General features: G+C 36.3%; 1 protein-coding gene and 1 long non-coding RNA gene across 2 annotated transcripts in view; one reads left to right on the top strand and one right to left on the bottom strand.

The window, feature by feature from the left end:
- Positions 1 to 2,451: 2,451 nt before the first annotated feature.
- On the top strand, positions 2,452 to 3,836 carry LOC138857555 (uncharacterized). The gene is made up of 2 exons (XR_011396674.1): positions 2,452 to 2,861; positions 2,921 to 3,836. It is a non-coding gene; the product is annotated as an uncharacterized lncRNA (long non-coding RNA).
- LOC106624525 (GPI inositol-deacylase) overlaps positions 3,818 to 19,633 on the bottom strand; it is a 48,218-nt gene continuing 32,402 nt past the window's right edge. Inside the window, exons 2-17 of the mRNA XM_036372072.2 lie at positions 19,270 to 19,416; positions 19,108 to 19,183; positions 18,500 to 18,999; positions 18,251 to 18,430; positions 18,033 to 18,197; positions 17,813 to 17,901; positions 17,601 to 17,754; positions 15,378 to 15,516; positions 14,477 to 14,606; positions 14,291 to 14,413; positions 6,519 to 6,712; positions 6,186 to 6,366; positions 5,999 to 6,134; positions 5,433 to 5,695; positions 4,565 to 4,660; positions 3,818 to 4,477 (exon numbers count right to left, since the gene is read on the bottom strand). Coding sequence (XP_036227965.2) covers positions 4,303 to 4,477; positions 4,565 to 4,660; positions 5,433 to 5,695; positions 5,999 to 6,134; positions 6,186 to 6,366; positions 6,519 to 6,712; positions 14,291 to 14,413; positions 14,477 to 14,606; positions 15,378 to 15,516; positions 17,601 to 17,754; positions 17,813 to 17,901; positions 18,033 to 18,197; positions 18,251 to 18,430; positions 18,500 to 18,999; positions 19,108 to 19,183; positions 19,270 to 19,416 — 2,748 coding nt within the window. The 3' untranslated portion in view covers positions 3,818 to 4,302. The remainder of the gene's footprint in view (positions 4,478 to 4,564; positions 4,661 to 5,432; positions 5,696 to 5,998; positions 6,135 to 6,185; positions 6,367 to 6,518; positions 6,713 to 14,290; positions 14,414 to 14,476; positions 14,607 to 15,377; positions 15,517 to 17,600; positions 17,755 to 17,812; positions 17,902 to 18,032; positions 18,198 to 18,250; positions 18,431 to 18,499; positions 19,000 to 19,107; positions 19,184 to 19,269; positions 19,417 to 19,633) is intronic.

The following is a 19,633-nucleotide window of genomic DNA, read 5'->3' on the forward strand; positions in this document are numbered from 1 at the left end:
GGAGAGTACAATTTTAAAATTTACTTCATGAAAGGGAAATCTAATTTCAGACAAGTATACCGATTGCTGATTTTTTAAATAGAAGTATTCGGAAAACAAGTAAGAAAGTAATGAATTAGATTTTAATGAAAATAGGGAAATATCTACAGCAAGTGAATTGCGTTGCGAAGGACAATCGGTATTCTGTAACACATGCGCATTGTAACCAGTGAAACAAAGAAAAATTAAAACTAAATCTACAATACAGAAGTGTAAATAATAAACGAACGTACATTATTCAAATTAGAAATTTGTTGCGTTTGCTACTTTGAATTTGTTAAACGCACAAGTTTGACATTTGCTTACGCAATACAGAGGCCGACATTGCGAATTTCCAATGCGCTTATCGTCTTACATAGCAGCATGGGTAAAAAGGTGGGGCACCCTCTACAGGAATGTTGCTAATACTTTATAAATTTTATTAACAAAGCGATACAAATATTTTGGAAGTCTTCCTAATGTTGGAAAATTGATGGCATTCAATAAGTTGTATGGAGTAAAACGGGTCTCAAAATTTGTATCGTAAACGTGTCTGGGGAGAATAGCTTCATTGGACAACTTGTCAGATTGTCAACGGAATACTTTTTCGCAAAAGTTTTTGCAGCTGCGTTGAGTTCATCTTCATTCATATCATGAAACTGCCATAGAAATGAGAACGATTCGTATATGTCACTCTCTGCGGCGAATATTTGCTTCATTCCACAGATAACGCCGTCAAGTATGACGTAGAAAATGTTTCTTATGTATTTAATTTCTTCTTTACTGCAATTTTCATCAATTTCTTCATGTAGGTCGTTTCCGAGTTTTTTTTTCTGGCTGATGGTAACATCGGCTTGACATGCTTTAAATTCTGTGCAACAATTAAGAATTCATTATATATTGCTTTCCACTGATCGCGCATTCTATATTTCTAACTTCAGCGCCAATGCTAGCATTGATCTCTTTAAGAAACAATTTTCTTTCATTTATTGACTCAAGGATTTTAAACTATTTGAAGGCCATCAAAACGCACTCAAATTTGCTCATATATTTCAAAATTTCATCAGCGTTCCGGCGAGTTTATGCCGTAAGGTTGAGTTTTTGAAGTTCTTTCAATCTGGGAAGATTTTTCGCAAATGACTTGAAGTCATCGATTCTGGCAGACCACCTTGTATTAGAAAGACAGTGAAGTGAATTGGGTATTTTAGATTTTAAAATTTCTTAACGTTGAGTGCGACTTTAAAACATTTTTGAACGACACCAAAAAAAGTTATTGCTCGAGGATAGCATTCAGCTGAGTCGACTCCAGCACAATTTCCAATTCCAACTTTCCAATGCTTCGCAAAATAAAGTGGCAATAGCTTTGTCGCTTTTTTAGTGACAATCTACAAAAGTGAGAAAACGTTCTCCTATGTAGTAAACTTTTTTCAGCAGCGAGACGGATATAACGCAAAATAAATGTAGTTTGCTACGGGCTCCTTCGAGAACTCCAAATCTGGGTGAATCACCCCCTACCCTCTCGTCGGGCGAAAACGAGGAAAACTTAATAAACAGCTTTATTTTATAAAAATGAAAGTGGAGCTCTGGAATAAAGCTACCTATAAAGCCATAAAAAGTAGAGTATACAATCGTAATCTTAAAATTGTTATACATCAACTAATAAATAATTGTTAACATATCAACATATAACAGATATTAACGAAGTAACAACTATTCTTAACGATATAATGAAAAATATCGAAAATCTGGGTATACATAGTAAAGAAAGGCATTATTTAGTAATTATTCCAAAATTTAAATCAAAATTGAAGACTTTAATCGCAACTGAAAATAATAAAAAAATGGTTCCATTTTATATAGGATGCGACGTTTACAAATGGTTATTTCGCACAATGAATCCAGGCGATAGAATTGAAATATTGGACCATTTAGCGGTGACAGATGAAAATGTTCATAATGCTATTGACGGAATAAACAAACAAATAATTATTAGCAACTCATTCAACACACCATTAAAACAGTTAAGAACGGCTGAAAAAGATGACAAAAACTTTAGACAGCGTTTGCAGAAATTATAAAACAAAACAACGAATCAAATAGTAAGGTATTATTGTATCTAGACTTAGGTGACCATATTTGTCACGGCAAAATCCGGAACAGTTTTTTTAGTAACCAATTTTTTCCATATTATAATTCACTAAAAATCGCGACATATAATAGGTGAGAGAGCAATACAATTTAATTCAATTCATTAATTTTTTTTTTAATTTCTAACCCCGGGACGGCCGGGACGCTTAAGTCGGAGTCCGGACTGTCCCGGCCAAACCGGGACGAATAGTCAGCTAAATTTTAATAATTAGCCAAATAGAAAAATTTAGAATAGACCAAATACAAGATAATTAAGTATTTGCGAAACACAACATTATCCATCCTAGTATTTTATCTGCACAAGAAATAGAAGAATTTAGAATTGGTTTTATGAATTAGAAATGATTAAAGTTGGAATAATGCCATACAAAGAAAATTCAATTTTAATCACAGTAAAAATATCGAAAACTTTTTTTTTAAAATAGACCTTCAATTTATTGCTAAAGTATCAAATGATAAGTATTTAGAAATAAATGAGACCAACGAATATATAATCAGGGGTGTTGTAGAATCTGATAGTTGCCGGAATCAGAATTGAAACCGATAAAAAAATGTAGTAGGTGTCATGAATTCAGATATTATTGGTTTGACGTTCGAAACAGAAATTGTATCGGTTTTGGGAGTCACGGAAACCAATTTTATCGGTTTTGTTATCAGAAAAAAAGCAAGAGGATTTTTGCTGACAGATTTGAAATGTAAGTTAAGAAAATAATTTATATTATTGTTACGATTTAATTTATCGTTCTTTCTATAGGGGAAAACATAAGAATAAAACAAAAAATGTCATAATTATCGAGTTTATGGAAAAAATCAAAATATTTTAAGAGAATTTACAAAACGTAACAAACGTAATTTAACACCCAAATGCGTCTTTATTCAGTCGATAATGTGATATAAATCTGTAAAATAAGCATGTATACAAACATATAAATAAACTTCCTTCAGTACCGGTTGCTCATAAAAACATTGCTTCTTGCAAAGATTGAATACAGAAAACATAATTGAAATATATGTGGCGATTTTAAAGTCATTGCACTTTTGCTTGGACTACGGTTTGGTTACGCAAAATATAAAAAATACTCACTGTACAAAGAAAGTGTGGCCTAAGCGCAAATCACTCACTCCAGGCCACAAAAATGTTAAAAATGATACTTCATACCATTCGCATAATGTTCGGCCTGATCAAAATTTTTGTAAAAGCTATGCCAAGAGATGGAAGTTAATTTGTATATCTGAAAGAGAAATTCCCTAAATTCAGCAAGGCAAAAATTAAGGAGGCTTTGAAGAAAACGTGAATGATCAGGAAAAACTCGTATAGAAATGTTTTGTGAACGTTGTCCAAAATTTTCTAGGAAAACATAAATCGTAAAATTACAGACTTAATGAAACTCTCATCTGGATTTATTTCCGGCAAATTTGGGTACTGAGTGACGAATAAGGCGCGAGGTTCCATCAGGACATTTCCGGACATTTCATTAATGGAGAAGCGTTATCAAAGGAAATGGACCGCCGGAATGTTAGCAGATAATTGTTAGAGACTTAAAAAAGACCTTCCAGGAGCCAAATATTCACGCAAATCATAAGTATTTTTTCTATTAAGCAATAATTTTACAAAACGTAGCTAATTTTTGTACTTTTTAAAAAATACATGTTATTATGTCACAGGAAAACCTGACGTGGCAATTTTTTTTTATTCGCATATTATTGTTTAGTGGCCCTAATACTTTCAAAATTTGGTATAAGTTTTCATGTGACAAAAAAAGTTAAAATTTTGGTAACCAGTGTTATTTATATAAAAATTAGAGTCCTTATATTGGAAAATTAGGCCAAATAAGGTGAAAAACTTTTAAATAAAAAAGTACATTGTGTTTGGGACATACAAAATTAAGTTTACACCAAATTTCTAAAAAAAAAGGATACAATAATAAACCAAAAACTTGCTTAGTTAAATTTTTAAATAAGTTTTTCAAAATCAACCAACTCCTGCCCTTCCTCTTTCCGACCAACTGTCCGTAAATTATTTTTCCTTTCGTTTTCGTTGTTTTAATTCTTCCGCAACGGGTTTCAACTAAGTATTATTTTTTTAATTTTTTACCAATTTCAAAGGCTTTCTGCACTAGCAATTATCTTTACAATTCAGCTAAATTTCTTATAACATTGTCCCAGCGATTCTAGCACTGTTATCAATACGAAAGTGCCGGCAATTAGATAGTTTAGTTTATACAATTCATCCTGGCAATAAATAATGCAAGCTCCAGCACCCATATAAATGAGTAACGATGTTATCGTGTAGCCAACTTGGAAAGAAAAGCTGAAAACAATAAATTTACGTTATTTAAAATGTGCTCTATTATAGTTATTACTATTTGCCATATCAATAATAGAATTGTTTGCTTACATTTTTTTGGGTGCTTTTAATCGCCATAAAACGCTCAAGGAAGATATGACTATTACAGTGGGTAGTAGGGATGGGTCTGTTCCACGACTTACAATGCTATAAAAATACAAATTAATGGAAAATATTAATATATAATAAACCCAAAGAAAGTGGTTATCAAAAACAAATTAGGAAACAGAAAAAATGTATTGACATAGAAATAAGAAAAACCTAAATATACATTTTTGGCAACTTACGAACTAATGAACTTTAATTACTCCGGCAAAAAAATACCATTTACAAGTGGTCTTCCGATTCCTTTAAAATTTTGTAAAATTATAGTCTTATATAAGTTACATTTAACTCCAAAAGGATTTTGAATTTTTTTTAAACTGGTGGCCGCTACGCTATTATGTTGAATATGAGTGTTCGTAATATTGAATACTGAACAAAACTGTACTAATTGATTGCATTTTTTTCATATTTTTTAGATCACGGTTTTTGTAACGATAGTTTTTCTGAATGTTTCGTAATTATAATTTTTTTTTCGATTGTAATGAGTAATTTATTTTAATAAGGGCAAGCTTAATTTCAAAAATTATTAGCTGTGCTGAAATGCCGTGTGAACAAACATGACGAAAATCAAATGAATTGATACGAAGCTTTTTTTTATGATCCCTTATTATTTTAATAATTGAAATTTATGCATTTTTATGTGAAACTTTCACATTGTGTTTAAATTCGTGATTAGATTCCTCAATTCACAATAATTTATTATTACAACGCAGATATAGCATTCCTACCCCTCCTGATATATGTATAACGGTTATAAACACTTAAGATTAAATGTATCTACTAAACTGAAAATATTAATTGTTTGGTATATCACCTGCGATCCTTCGCCCAAGCAACGAAAGTCATACTGTTCAAACCAGTCATAATAGTGAGCAAGATGAGAACAGATAAGTGAAAAGAGAAATTATTCATTCCTTCACAACGTATTAAACTCATAAGACTAGTTGTATCGCTTGATATGTCTGTTGTTGTGTTTAGTCCATTTTGTTTATCATATAAGCTCCGAAATTTTGCATGCAACAACACTGCTGTTCTTAGTAACCAATTTTCTAAGTAGTCGCTGTAAGCGTTTGATATCTAAAACAAATAATAACATTTATATTTGACCATGTTTTGTTTTAAAAATATGCTTATAAATAATAAGTCAAATTAAAAACATCTATGTGAAAAGAAATTAAATAGTATCACTTTCACAAAATTTTTCTACGGTGGAGTTTTGGTGGAGGTTTGAATTTTTTTATATATTTTTTCGAAACAATTTATGTACCATATTTATGTATGTATGTTTTACACCATGCACTTCGTTCTAATTATATAACATTTTGAACAAACTTTAATACATAGGATTTAGAAAGAAACTATTATACTGTGCGTGCATACCAACAGTAAATATAAGGCACATGTTATGATAAGTGCCACTGCTCCACATGTCCTTATTGCCAGCGAAATCAGGAATGCGGCAATTAAAATTGGGAATGTGTCTGCTATGGGTAGAAGTACCGATCTAAGAAAAAACCTACAAAAATAATTTTTAAATACAAAAACTAAAGTTATATATATAGTATACCAATTTATTAGTTTTGAAAGTCCATATGCATTTAGAATGACTGCAGTCCAAACTGCAAAAACAAGTAGTATTGACAACACTATAGCAGTGCCGTGAATAATTACAGCTGGATAAATTGAAAGGCTCCGCCCACTTTCGTTATCATCATGGTGTGTTACAAATTTGCTCAATACACGACAACCTGAAAAATAGATTAAAGTAAAAGTATTAGTTTTTCGAAAATAGACAGATTATAACAAGCGAACATCATCATAATTTTATTGGTGTAAAAGTGAGATATTTCGTTCACTAGACTAGGTTTGTAGAAATAATAATTTATTAATTTGAGCTTACCGGTTATAAGATATAACGAATCGTATTGAAAATATCCATGATATGGTCGAACACCTTTCGTACTTGATTCCTCATGGAGTTTGCTTATTTGATTCTTCAGGATAACCAATATAACAGCTGTCAGATGAGACGGCAGCCAGTGAAAAAACTGTTGAGCTATCCTTGACATTGTGCCCACAATCGAAAATTTGTAACTGCAATATTATAGTAAAACATGAAATCAAATAAAAACCTTTTAAAGGTAAAGCACAAAGAACTCGATGGTAATAAGTATGTTTTGGTTGCCTTTATTATTTTGGCAAATTAAAATTATACAATTTGGAATGCCGAAAAGTACAATATTTAAAAAATGTATAACACAATTGAAGAAAAACGCTGATGCAGCGACGGATGCTTTGTTGCCGGTTCGCGATCCAAACGGTAAGAAGAGCCTCTGGTTCTCGGGCAGCCAGTTTTGATCGTTGGGTGGTGTGTAGCATCCTACGTTTATAAGTGTATGGAATATGCGTAGTGTGCGTTTGTTTCTTCGAGAGTGGATGTGGTGTAGTTTATTGGCATTCAGTGTTGTGCGTTGAGGGGGAGGGGCGTTGCTCATCTAGCCATCCACGCCCCCCACTAGGCGAATACTAACCTAACAACCGCTGTGGTTGCCGCAGCGTAACAACAACGCTCCCGAGGCCAGTGAAGTGGCGATATGACGCCGCGTTGATACTACATTTCGTCTCGGTCTGGATGGAGGAGGGTAAAGCATGTTATGATGCGGGATGTTGCACAGTTGGCACACCTGTGAAGCGCTTAACGTGGCCACACAGTTAAGCAGTGGGAGCAGTTGGAAAATTTTGCCATGTGGCAGCCGATGTGGGCGGCATAACGTCCGGTGTGTTTAACGTGGGTACCTGCTGACGACAGCCTTACTCCACAGCGATCAAAAGCACAGCGGATCAAATTAACAGCGCCCTGAAAACGCCAGGTATTTTTCAGTACCGATTGGTAGTATGGAATGGACACACTAACTCTCTTGGTAGGGTTCGAGGCCTATCTAAAACCTCTGCCGTACTTTGGATCCGGCACCCGGTTCCAATGCAACTCCACATTCAACTCACAAAAGATCAGTTCTTTCGGCATTCGGATATCAACCATAACCATCACGATACTCCCCGAAGGGCCAGTCCGCATGAGCAGGTTGGAGCGAACTCCAAGGGCCCCCGCTCCCCGTGGTACCAGAATTAGGTACACGGTCAGACCTCATAGCCGAAGCTACTACCAGTTGAGCTTCCATACTGCTCTAGACTGGTAACCAGAGGTTGAACCCCATAAGCACATTACACGCACACACCTTTCACACAAGAAGCTAACCCTAATTCATTCCGACTAATGGAGATCACACCGCTAACATCTAAATGTTCATCAGTCCAGATTATTACCATACGCCCGCGAACCCTTATGTCCGTAAACAACGGGCACTCCGCGATTAAGTGAACCCAGTCTTCATATCGCGCCCCACGCAAACACCCCGACCTATCAGAAAGGTGCCTCTGATGCAAAAATGCATTCAGAGGCCCATTCCCCTTAAGCAAAAAACCCAGACACATCCTTTCGCCCATGGTCAACCCCAGGTATCCACTCGCGTGACATACCTGATGCTGACCCCATTCACTCCAACAATCGGTGGACGAACTGACGACAATCTGCCCTTAAGCAGCATTGTCACCGTTTTATCCATCGATATGTTAAGCCCCAACTATTAACAATTTCTAAAAATTGTCCTCCTACCCGCTCTAAACCTTTAACCAGAATAAGAAAATCGTACGCATACGCACAACACTTACAGAGGGGTTCGAGCTGTCCAAATAGAGAGTCCATCATGAGGTTCCAAATATATGGACAGCAATGGATCCCTGCGGGCAGCCACGGACAACTCCGATCTCCACAATCTCATTCATTCCGACTAGAGAGGCCAAGCTGCTCCAGCCATTGCAACACTCGATCCCAGCATAGGCAATCAAATGCCCCCTTGAAATCAACAAATATGCCAAGGACATATTTTTTGACATTCTCCCTAGCAGCACCCTGAACGTAGAACCAAGCATCCTCTACACTGCGTCCTTTCATGAACCCATACTGCCTATCCGACCACATTAACTCATGAAGCCGTTCCACCATAACTCTTTCCAGCACTTTCCCAAGGAGACTGATGCCCCGATAAGACCGAGGATCACTTCTGATCTTATCAGGGGACGTCAGGAAAGGAATAACGCTAGCAATATACCACTCGCATGGAAAATAACCCTCCCACACGCCTCCAAGTAGTCCTCCAAGTATCTCCGTGCAAACCATCAAAACCTGGGGACCGTTTAGACCTCACCAGGCCAAAGGCGTACCCCAATTCCCCATCATCTAATGGAGGGACAGGTACCTCTTGTGCTTGGGATACCTGAACCTCGCCCCAGGAGGAACGTTCCTAACAATGCCCCCGCACACTCTCTCCACGTTGATAACATAGTGTCACCAACGCGAAGAGAGGTGATATCCTCCCTCTTACGATCTCAGCAGATCCTATAGACCTGACCCCACGGGTCGTTCCTATTTTCCGCACATAATTCCTTCACTCCTCTTCTTTAACTTTAACCAACAATTCTTTATATTCCCTAATCGCACATATAAATTCATACCTAAGCTGGGACCGCCTGTCAGAATTGCACCGTCGAGCGCGTTGAAACTTTCTACTCAATCGCCTGACAGTCCTCCTCTTCGAGGTTAACTCAAGCATTCACCACTTCATTTTCCTAACCATAAAACTTTCACACTTCCTAAGTACCCTATCACTCACCCCCCATACTACCTCATATAGCCCCATACTACCTCATATTTGGATCAAATTATGATCACGCAATCCCCACCCCCGCCTTATCTGCTTCATAAGCGTCACGTCAATGTCACTCACGCCACTCAGGCTTTTAGCCACCACCCATTCACTTAATACTTCGCCTCGATTGTGGCTTTGATATCCAGGCGTATGCCGGGATACCTTACTAAACCACATCGAAGACGAGGCATTCGCATCCAGCCCTGGGATATATGGGCTACTACTTGCAAGTAGTAGTAGATTATCTATGTAGTCCAGGTAGGGCTCTAGGGTCTCGCTAAAGGCCCGTGAAAACCTTGAAACTCCGAGGAAGACCACGAACCAATGATGGCTTAAGGCTCCTGAAGTAAGGCAATGCCGCATCTCCCTCAGTCACACATCCCCCCCAACTCACTCACTACGGCATACGACCCCAGCTGGTCTACCCTTAAATGCGCAGTTGCGGCAATAGGGTGCATTGACGCAATCTTCAGCTCCGTCTTGACCGCACCTCCAACAGACATCTGATTTGACGCGACACTCACCCACTTTGTGATCGAAACCCATACACCGGAGGCAGCCAGCAACGGGGCTATCCCCGTCGCACCCGGAAGGAGAACTACTTAATGTGGAACCTACCTGCCCCCAAGAGGGCGCACAACATTTTGTCCGCACTCTCTAGGACGACATTGGTGCTATCATCAGTGGGAAACTTTCCAGGGACGTCAGACCTCTGAGACGACGGGTTTAAGTCCTGAAGGTTCAACCGGAGTAGTTGTTCTATGAATTCTTCATAGGCGATCTCCGTATGATCCCCCTGGACAACAACCCGAAGACCCAACTTCCGGTTGACACTCAGGGCCAACCCCACCTCCCTGAAATTTGCGTTAGTCGCCACCTTTTAACACTCTAAAACAGAGGGAGTGCGGATAACCGCCCCACCACCCTTAATCGGCCTAACCTCGTGGATCCTCACACCGAGTGAAGGACCCACTTCCTTCACGACTTAATTGGTAACTTCCTTAGAGGAAGTTGCAGGCCCCTTACTCCTGACAAAGACTGACCAGGCCTCAACAGGCTTCGGCGTCACCGGTGCAATCGCGTCCAGTACAGGTGCTGGGGCCGCAGGCATTCGTGCCGATGGAGCCGGCATTGAGTTGATCGGCGGCGAGGAGTGTTGCCCACAGCTTCCTCTAAGGGCGTCAACCTGACCGCGAAGATGAACATTCTCGGTTACGACTGTCAACAGTAATGCCTCGTACTTCGAGGCAAGCTCTATCAGCCCCTTAGCGGTTCCCATCGCAAAGTTTTCAGCCCCAAAAACTATTCCGTTTAGCTCCCCAATAATTTTCTTTATGGCTGTAATGTGGCTTACCACGCGACCTCGGATAATAATAGCGCTCTCTTTAGCTGCGTCACCTCTGCCCCCACTGCCCTTGCTCGCGCTCGCCTTATTAGCGCCCTCACCATCGCGCACGAGATCCACTCACGTTCGCCCGATTTTGCGAGGTGCGCTTTTTCAGCGGTGTCATCTTTGCCGCTTTCAATAACGCTTCGGCTACCGCCCTCTTCACACCACATTTTTCCCGGTCACCCCAAACGTACCTTCCGCCGTGGCGGGACCTTACCGATGGCCCCGCCGCCTTGTCTCCCGCCTTTGTGTCCATCGTCACGGTCTATGGCCCAGACTCCTCACTGCCAGCGAGGGACTAAACCCTCCTCCTCCGTGATGGACACGTCTTCTCCTTCGAACGCCTTTCGGTAGGCTGATCCGCCGAGTGTACCACTGACTCACAATAGCTGCTCGCCACGTACGTGCAACTGAACGCGCTTAAGAAAGTGTCCCAAGCACATACCCGCTCTGTAGATACAGTCCACAGCTCCATCCAAAATGGTCTACGCAAAGGTCACTCATATGATGGCGGATGGATCAAAATCCCCGTAACGGCTGCGAGTTAATCGATGTACCGCTGAACTGATCTCCAACTCTGGGACAGCCACCGATACTTGTTGAGCAATCCTGCTCAGGACTTGCTGACACTAGTCGCCAGATGTCCAACACAGCACTCCAAATAAGCAGTCCAGATGGCAAAAAAAAAAACCGTCAGCACGGTACTAAACTGGGACTGTACAGGGAGTCGGCCAACAACAACGTGAACGACCACGCTGCGATATAACCTAAGGTAAGAAAAATATAAGTTAATAAAAAATATGCACTTACCGCTACTCAGCTCTATCACCTCTACCACGCCGAAAATGCACAAAAACGCGAAAAATTGTGTAATTGCCCGAAAAATACACTCGCGATTTCGTAACCGGACAACAGCAAACGAAACGAGTTGTTAGCGAATGCCCGCACAAAACAAAATTCCGCAAGAGTTTATGGCAACAAATATCTACGTCAGGCAACGGTGCTTATGCTAACGCGTAAACAAATATCGCTTAAAAGGAAATTGAAAAACATCACAACGATGCGTCCGCTCGTCTATTCGCGTCGGAATCCAAACCACGAATGATGGCCCAGTGGACATCAGCCGGGATGAGGTTCCGTTGTTGTAGCTGTAATAGTTACGTACCACTACAAGAAGCGGTTGCAAGGGCGGTCGCCGCCGTTATTCGTGGCGCTGAAGTTGCCCCAGGGCGTGGCACATTAATGGTCGACTTCACAGTTAGCGTTGATGCTGTTGGTATATCCCGTCCATATTTATCTGTATGAAGGGGGTATTTATTATGATTACACATTTGTGATTGTGCCACGTTATATGGAACGAATGGGTCGTTATGTTCTTTATATACTCTTCCTTCCATTGGCTGATGATTATCATGATGAAGAATTTTGATTATTTCCCATCAAATTAATAAGAATATAGAACCCCGCCTGACTCAGGTATGGCCAGAGAAAATGCCCTGGAGTTAGGGCTGTGAAGTCTGAGGGATCTTGCGAGAGTGTTGTGAATGATCGTGAATTGAGAACGGCTTCAATTCGAATTAGTAATATGGTGAACTGTTCATGATTAAATTTATAGTTTCCTGCTACTTTTTTGAAGTGGGATTTAAAGTTTTTTACAGCTGATTCCCATAAATCACCCATATGGGGAGCGCTGCCTATTAATGCCTTGGGAAGCCTATTTATGTACAATCTCACTCACTTTGATTTCCGCCAAGGGGTTTTGGGGACAATATGTGTTCGAATGTGCTTGAGCGTGTGCGTGTGTGTCTTGTAGCTTTCTGTTACAGTCCTTTGTTGTGCTTATTTGATGTGATTGTTGTTGTATGCTGTTTTTTTTTTTTGGTTGTTGTTTAATTCGCTCCCGTTCTTGTAGTTATGTATGCATTTTTATTATTTATTGTACAATATTATAGTTGTAAATGTTTTTACACTGTTTTTTGTTGTATGTTTTATGTACATGTATTTGTGTCACTACACATTGCACTCAAATAATTCCTTTTTTTGTTGAAATTTACTTTTTTTATTTTTATGCATATGTACGAGTTATGTATAATATGAAAAGTTATATACCTATAATATGTTTTGGGCTGCACTTTTTTAAGGATATTTGTATATAAATACATATGTATATAAAATTGTATTTGTTTTTACTTTTTTATTTTATTTTAAAAACCCATAGTGCACCGCGCACTTTACTTCGGAAGTAATTATTTTAAGGGGAAGGCACAAAGCACTCGGTAGTAATATGTTTTGTTGTCTTTATTATTTTGGCAAATTAAAATTATAAAATTTGGAATGCCGAAAAGTACAATATATAAAAAAAAATTATTACGCATTCTAAGAAAAACGGCGATGCTCCAAACGATATGAATGAACTCTGGTTCTCGGGCAGTCTGTTTTGATCGTTTAATGGTGTAGTTGTGGTGTGTAGATCCTGCGTATGTAGGTACGTGGGTGGGTATATTTGTGTGTATTAGCATGTGGTGTCTTCGAGAGTGGATCGTGTTGGTGTGGTGTATTGGCGTTTAGTTTTGTGCGTTGAGAGGCGGCGTAGCTCATGTCAATAATTGAATAATCATTTATTCATTTACCAAACACTACGGGCACAGAAGTTTCATTCTGGGGGCTTTAAAAATAATATATTATTCTATTGTAGTATCCTAATGACGAGCTCGAACCAATTCAAAGGTTTATACCATATAAGCATATCGTTTTTTAAACCGTCGTTTTTTTTTTTTTTTAATATTTTTACAAATAATACTTAACTCTAAACAGAACATTTTCAAAACATTTTAACATTTTCAAAACATTTTAACATTTTTTTCAAAACATTTATTACGTCATACCAGGGAAGTGTCATCCGCAAAAGTGGATGTCAATACATTATTTATTACCTGTGGGATTATCTGCTGTATATAAGATATGTAGAGTTCCTCAGATATGAAGTTAGCTACTTTAACAGTAAATTTCGAATTTTTTAAATGCTTTATGCAATTTAAAAAAGGATGTAGTTTCAATTTTATATAAAAGACCTTCATATCACACTTTATCGAATGCCTGGTCTATGTCAAGGAATGTTGGCTGAACAGTACTCTCTTTGCTCGAATACAGTTATTAAAACAGAATTTGAACGACATGAACTGTCGGATTTAGGACTTCTTTTACTACTATATTAAAACTATTTAAAGAAATCTACCGCAGCCGCAAATAAAAGCATAAAGAAGAATATAAGTTTTTTGTAGTAAAGTGACAAGCCAGTACTTTAATATATAAGTGGAGTAATTATTTATAATTGTTTATTTTCTTAATAAATAAAAATACAATATTTAATACTTTGTTTCTGAAGATTGTACCCAAGGTGAGGTTTCAATTATTTATTATAAATATTTCGTTGAATACAACAAATTACAGTATATCGCCACCGATGCTGGCTTGGAAAATATCAACCAAACTGTATACAATAGTACTAGTACGTACCTTATTTGATAGCGACAAAGTGGATCCAAAAATATTTCTAAAGAAATCGGATTCATTGATGAATTATAGCCAACCGGACTAGAAACAGGAACATTCATATAAAATACTTCTGTTGAAGGATCTCTGTTTAAAGTAACATTTTGATTAGAATACTAATTTATGTATAAATATATAGATTTAAGATACCGAATAATTTGATATTTGTTAAATCCTGGTGCCCAGGGTATACACATTTTAATGATAATTGAATTCAGATCGCCCATACAAGATAACGGTACAATTCTCAATTCAATAGTTGGAAACGTTTCTTCAACACCTAAACAATGAATGGTTTTTACATTTTAATTGAATGGTTGCAATACTAGTATACAATTAAAGTAATAATAAAAGAACACACACATATTTCTTATACAAGCGCATTAATTTATTTATTAATTTTAATATATTATATAAAGTTTTGGACTTTGAAATAACAGACCTATGAACTACAAATGAAATATATGTACATATGTATAATTGCGCAAAAAGGTAGTTCTGACCATGAAAACTTCTCGTCCGCCTTTTTTAAAATTAAAAAAAGTTAAAATGAATTGGAAAAACAAAGACCATACATCAAAATTAAAGATTTCAATGATTTACATATCTAAAATCAATAAATAGAGAAAACAAGCTTAGAATAATAGAAATCAGGGTAGCGTAGGAGACCCTTCAAAGATATATATATAAATGATTAGTGTGACGACCAGAGCGATATGTCGGAACCGCGGATATCGGATCGGATAATATAGCTGTCACACAAAATGTTTTTTTATTTACTATATGCTACATAAATGCATCTGTGGAGGCTTTTATAGCTACAGCCGAAGTTAACGATTTTTCTTGTTATAAATATACAATAGTCACGTGCAGCAGATATCAAAATTCAAAGCCTACATTAGGGAACCCATACACAATTACAATGAACAAATAACAAAATTATAAACGAAAAAATAGGAACACTAAATTAATTTAAATTAAAGAAAAATAACTGACAAAATGTATTATTTCAACTCTTCATTTGTTACAGTCTAAATGTTTCAATACTTACCTTGAACTAAGAGTTTATAGTAAAGTGTTCCCTGTGAGCTTTCATTTACCAGATTTGATTTTTGAAAAGTGGACCAGCGAGGAAATTTAAAGACCACATTTCTCTCCGCGGGATTAAATATATCAACGTTATACATTTTCTGCAAATATGTTGAATACAAATAGTTCATATCAACTAAAGTAATTGGATTACTGTACAACACTCGACTTAATAGTTATATAAAAATATTTGCCTTCGAAGTTAATTAAGCATATTCCAAACATCATTATTAATTATACTATGTATATCCTTAACTGTGAAAAAAAAATTTTACAAAAAATTATTTCAAAATTAGGTAAAATATGGTATACGTTTTGAAATTTTAAAATTTGATTATCCGTTTCCATAACAAATTCATTTAAAACTGCTCTACACATTCCAAGCATTCAGAAACTTGATCTTTTGAAAATACCGAACAGGTTTACTAATTTCGTTGCAAAAACAGAAACTTAGTTTTCTAAATCGTCACACATATATTTTTGAAAGTATATTATAGTGTGATCAATATGCATAGATATGTAGACACTAGAAGGTATATGTATATGTACATATGTACATATATTTACAAAAAGCTTTGTCCAAAAAAAAAAATTACAATACTAGAGGTCAAAAGTCAAAAGAATCGCGTTTTCAGCTATTTTCAGCGAAACCGTAAGTAATAAATAAATAAAATTTCCTTTCATAAAAGGTTGTAGATCATAAAATTATCTTTTAAATGTGTTATTTTAATTATGCTTTGAACATATTCACTCACTTTCAACTTGTAAAGTTTTTTGTAACTCCATAACACAGTTTCTAATCAATTTTTATATCAGTAAAACATTAAATTTAAAATTTTATATATTCACGAATCAAACTCGATAACATAGATCCGGCAGATAGAATCGATATTTAGCTCTTTAATTGTAAGTAGTTACTTATTATCCGCCCATTTGATATTCACAAATAGTTATTTCGTATGATATATTCACCTCAAAAATCTTTATGGTCTATGAAGAATTTATAGTAATATAAGGTCTAGTAAAACAAAATCAACTATTTTTTCAGCAGATGACCTTAGTAATCTGTATCTCGCGTTGTATACATACAACCGGGATATGCTATATGGCGTTCGAAAGAAAGGATTTAAAAAAAACGTTTCATATTTTTGTGATTTCTTTACTCCAAATTGTTGGAACACGTATCAAAAGGTGAAACCCCAAGCCAGGCGGCTGAAAACAAGAATATTGGTTATGATCCTGATACTGTAACAGCCAATCACGCGCAATTTTCTTTCGCGATTCCGGCTGGATACAGCTGGATACAAAAAGAAACTCGATGGTTGGTGCCACAGAAGTTAACGAAAAAAACTCATGAATCGAATTTCCACCTGCGAATCCATTTTGGAAGCGGATGATCGAATCGTGGTGACAAATGGTGACAAAGCCATGAATAACGGTCAGGAAGGTTTTGCTATGTCCTTGGTGTGATTGGCAAAGAATCATCTACAGACTGAGCTGCTCCCCTTCGGCCAAACTCATTATCATTATAAACAATTAAAGTAAGCAATCGACAACAAGCGGCCAGTTTAAGTCAATAGCAGTGAAATTTTGTTCCATCAGGACAACGCCATGCAACACACACCGGTAGTCTCGCCAACGCTTTCGCCTTAGCCTGATGTCAGAGTGTGAGAGAAAAATGCTATAAGATGGTGCTGCTTCTAGCTATAAATCGATGCATGTGTCTTCTTATGTAAATCGTTCAAAGTTGTCAGTGTGCGAGCGACTTCTAGAAGCCAAAGCAACATAGCAATATGTGCAGTGGTTTCTCGCTTGAACTCTCTCTACTATTATTAGTAATTAGAAATTTGTTTGCGCTCAATGTTGTAGGAAAAATAAGGTATCGAAATAAAAAAACTTTTCTTCTAAATCCATCGATCACACTGAAATCTTAAAAACTAATGCAGCAGCTTTCCTCGCTTGGCCGCTTTCACTCTGGCATAATCTTATAGTCCAGAATATTATGGCGAATAATTTTACTTGTGGTGCTCGCCGACAGACCCAGTTTTCCGCATATGAGCTTTCTATAAGCTGTTTTTACTACACCTTATATTTAGACAAAGACTTCTTTAATTATTAAATGGTCAATCAAGTAAAAAATTTAATATTTAAAAATCAAACATTAACTAGAGGAATGAGTCCTTACCGGTTTGCGAGAAGCACGAGCGAAAAAACCAACATGGGTCCAATTTACGTATGTATTCTTCAAGTTGTTTATATCTAGTATTGCCACTGAACGAATTTTATTTTTAATCGATGGCAATATTTGAAAATTATAAGAAAGTGAAACTTTGTTTTGGCTAAATAGAGAGATATCATTATCATAAAGTTCAATTTTATAGTATGCTACATTCTTACCAGAAGAAATCGTTATTTAATCTAGACTTTATAGTGCATCCAAATAAAAAGTCATCAGACTCCAATTGAGTAACATCAATGCATAATTTCTAAAAAATAACATACAGTTGTAGATTCATGCCTCCATTTCCCAAACTTTTCAACAGAAGTATTTCTTTTTTTCCAAACCTTAAATTCTATCGATTTTTACTTAAGGTTGAATCTAAAACTAAATGCTTACCGTGTGCTTTTTATGTTTCCGTATTGGAATTAATTGTATAAAATTACTTCTGGGTCCTTCTTTAAATCCTTTCGAAAAGACTCTTAAAGTGTCTTCTCGCCATACACTGTTATGTCTACCTTCCTGTTCAATGTTTATTTCTTTTGATTGCATTATATTTGATTTCTATGGAATAAAATATAGTTTATTGGGTTTTATATCAAAACTTAAATACAAACCACGAAGTTAGTAAGTGCAGCCTGCTCCCGACGTATTCTATCCTTAGTAAAGTAAACGAAATTTTGCTTGTCACTGACAGAGATATCAAACATATATCTATTAATAACCTGCACCAGCTGAAGACACCAGACTGCGGACAAATGATCACAGCTTAACCAAACTTTAGGTATTGACATTGTCTTCAAAATAATTATATATACCATTAAAACCAATAATAAAAAAAACAATAGATTGATGACACTACTAACCATTGCATGTATGTCACTATATTTTGAAATTGTAAAGCCAGCTGGAACCAGTACGTCACGATTACCACCACCAATTGTGATTATCAATACATTTTTCAAATTTTGATCTTCGTAATTTGTATGATTGTTTAACAGAAGACGACTACATGTAGCGCAACAAAAATTCGAATTTTTATTTAATTTTAAAGAGGACCGGCCCACAGATATATTTTTGTTTATACTTTTATAAAATGCATGTATTTTTTCATCAAGAATTAAAATAGGCTTATTTATAGGAGAAGATAAGGATAGTATGGTATTGATGGATTCAGAAAATTCTGGATCTCTTAAAACTGCTTGTGATACTACAGCTCCCATAGAATGACCAATTAAAATTACTTTTGCTGCTTGTTCAGTCTTTGTGTAAAGCTTCAGAACAATCTTTATACAAGTCTTTAAATATAATGTTTGCCGCTCCAAATAATCGCCATAAAGCGCTGAAAGCTCTTCGTTGTAGTCGACTGAAAATATATTAAAAAACGTTTTTACATTAAAGAAAGAATTTAAAATTCTACAATATATTATTTTGCTTCAAGCGTTTTAATTATTATCCGATATTAAATATTTACTAGTAAAATAATCCAAATGAATTCTAGTAGCACTCTCCCTGGATTTTCTCAATGCTACTGATGCCAAGGAACGTACCTAAAAACGTAAGTCAATTATAAAATAGTTAAAAATGTCAAATGACTAATACTATTATGCTTGGAACTACGCCCGAATATATTTACTTGCTTATAAGAACCTCCATTTCCTGGTACAAAAATAATGGGTGCTCCATTGAATTGATTTTTGTGCACTTCAATTGGTATACGGCCTTCATTGTAGTAATACAATCCGTAATGAGGAAATTTGACATTATCTTCAAAGTCTATTCTCTGAAAATGTTTAAATGTTTTTTTATACATATTATATAATGCAAGACAAATATGTATTAATATGTATATATAAATATACTATAATTATTTTGTTTATCAAATTATATATTAAACAAATAAAGAAGTTCTAAGTTCGGATGTTATATAATATTAAAACGTGTTGCATGTTATTGTTCGCCGAAATTCTGAATGTGTCACAATCATATTTGGCTTCAGA

The sequence above is a fragment of the Bactrocera oleae genome, chromosome 5 (assembly GCF_042242935.1).
Source record: "Bactrocera oleae isolate idBacOlea1 chromosome 5, idBacOlea1, whole genome shotgun sequence".
NCBI classification, from domain to species: Eukaryota; Metazoa; Arthropoda; class Insecta; order Diptera; family Tephritidae; genus Bactrocera; species Bactrocera oleae.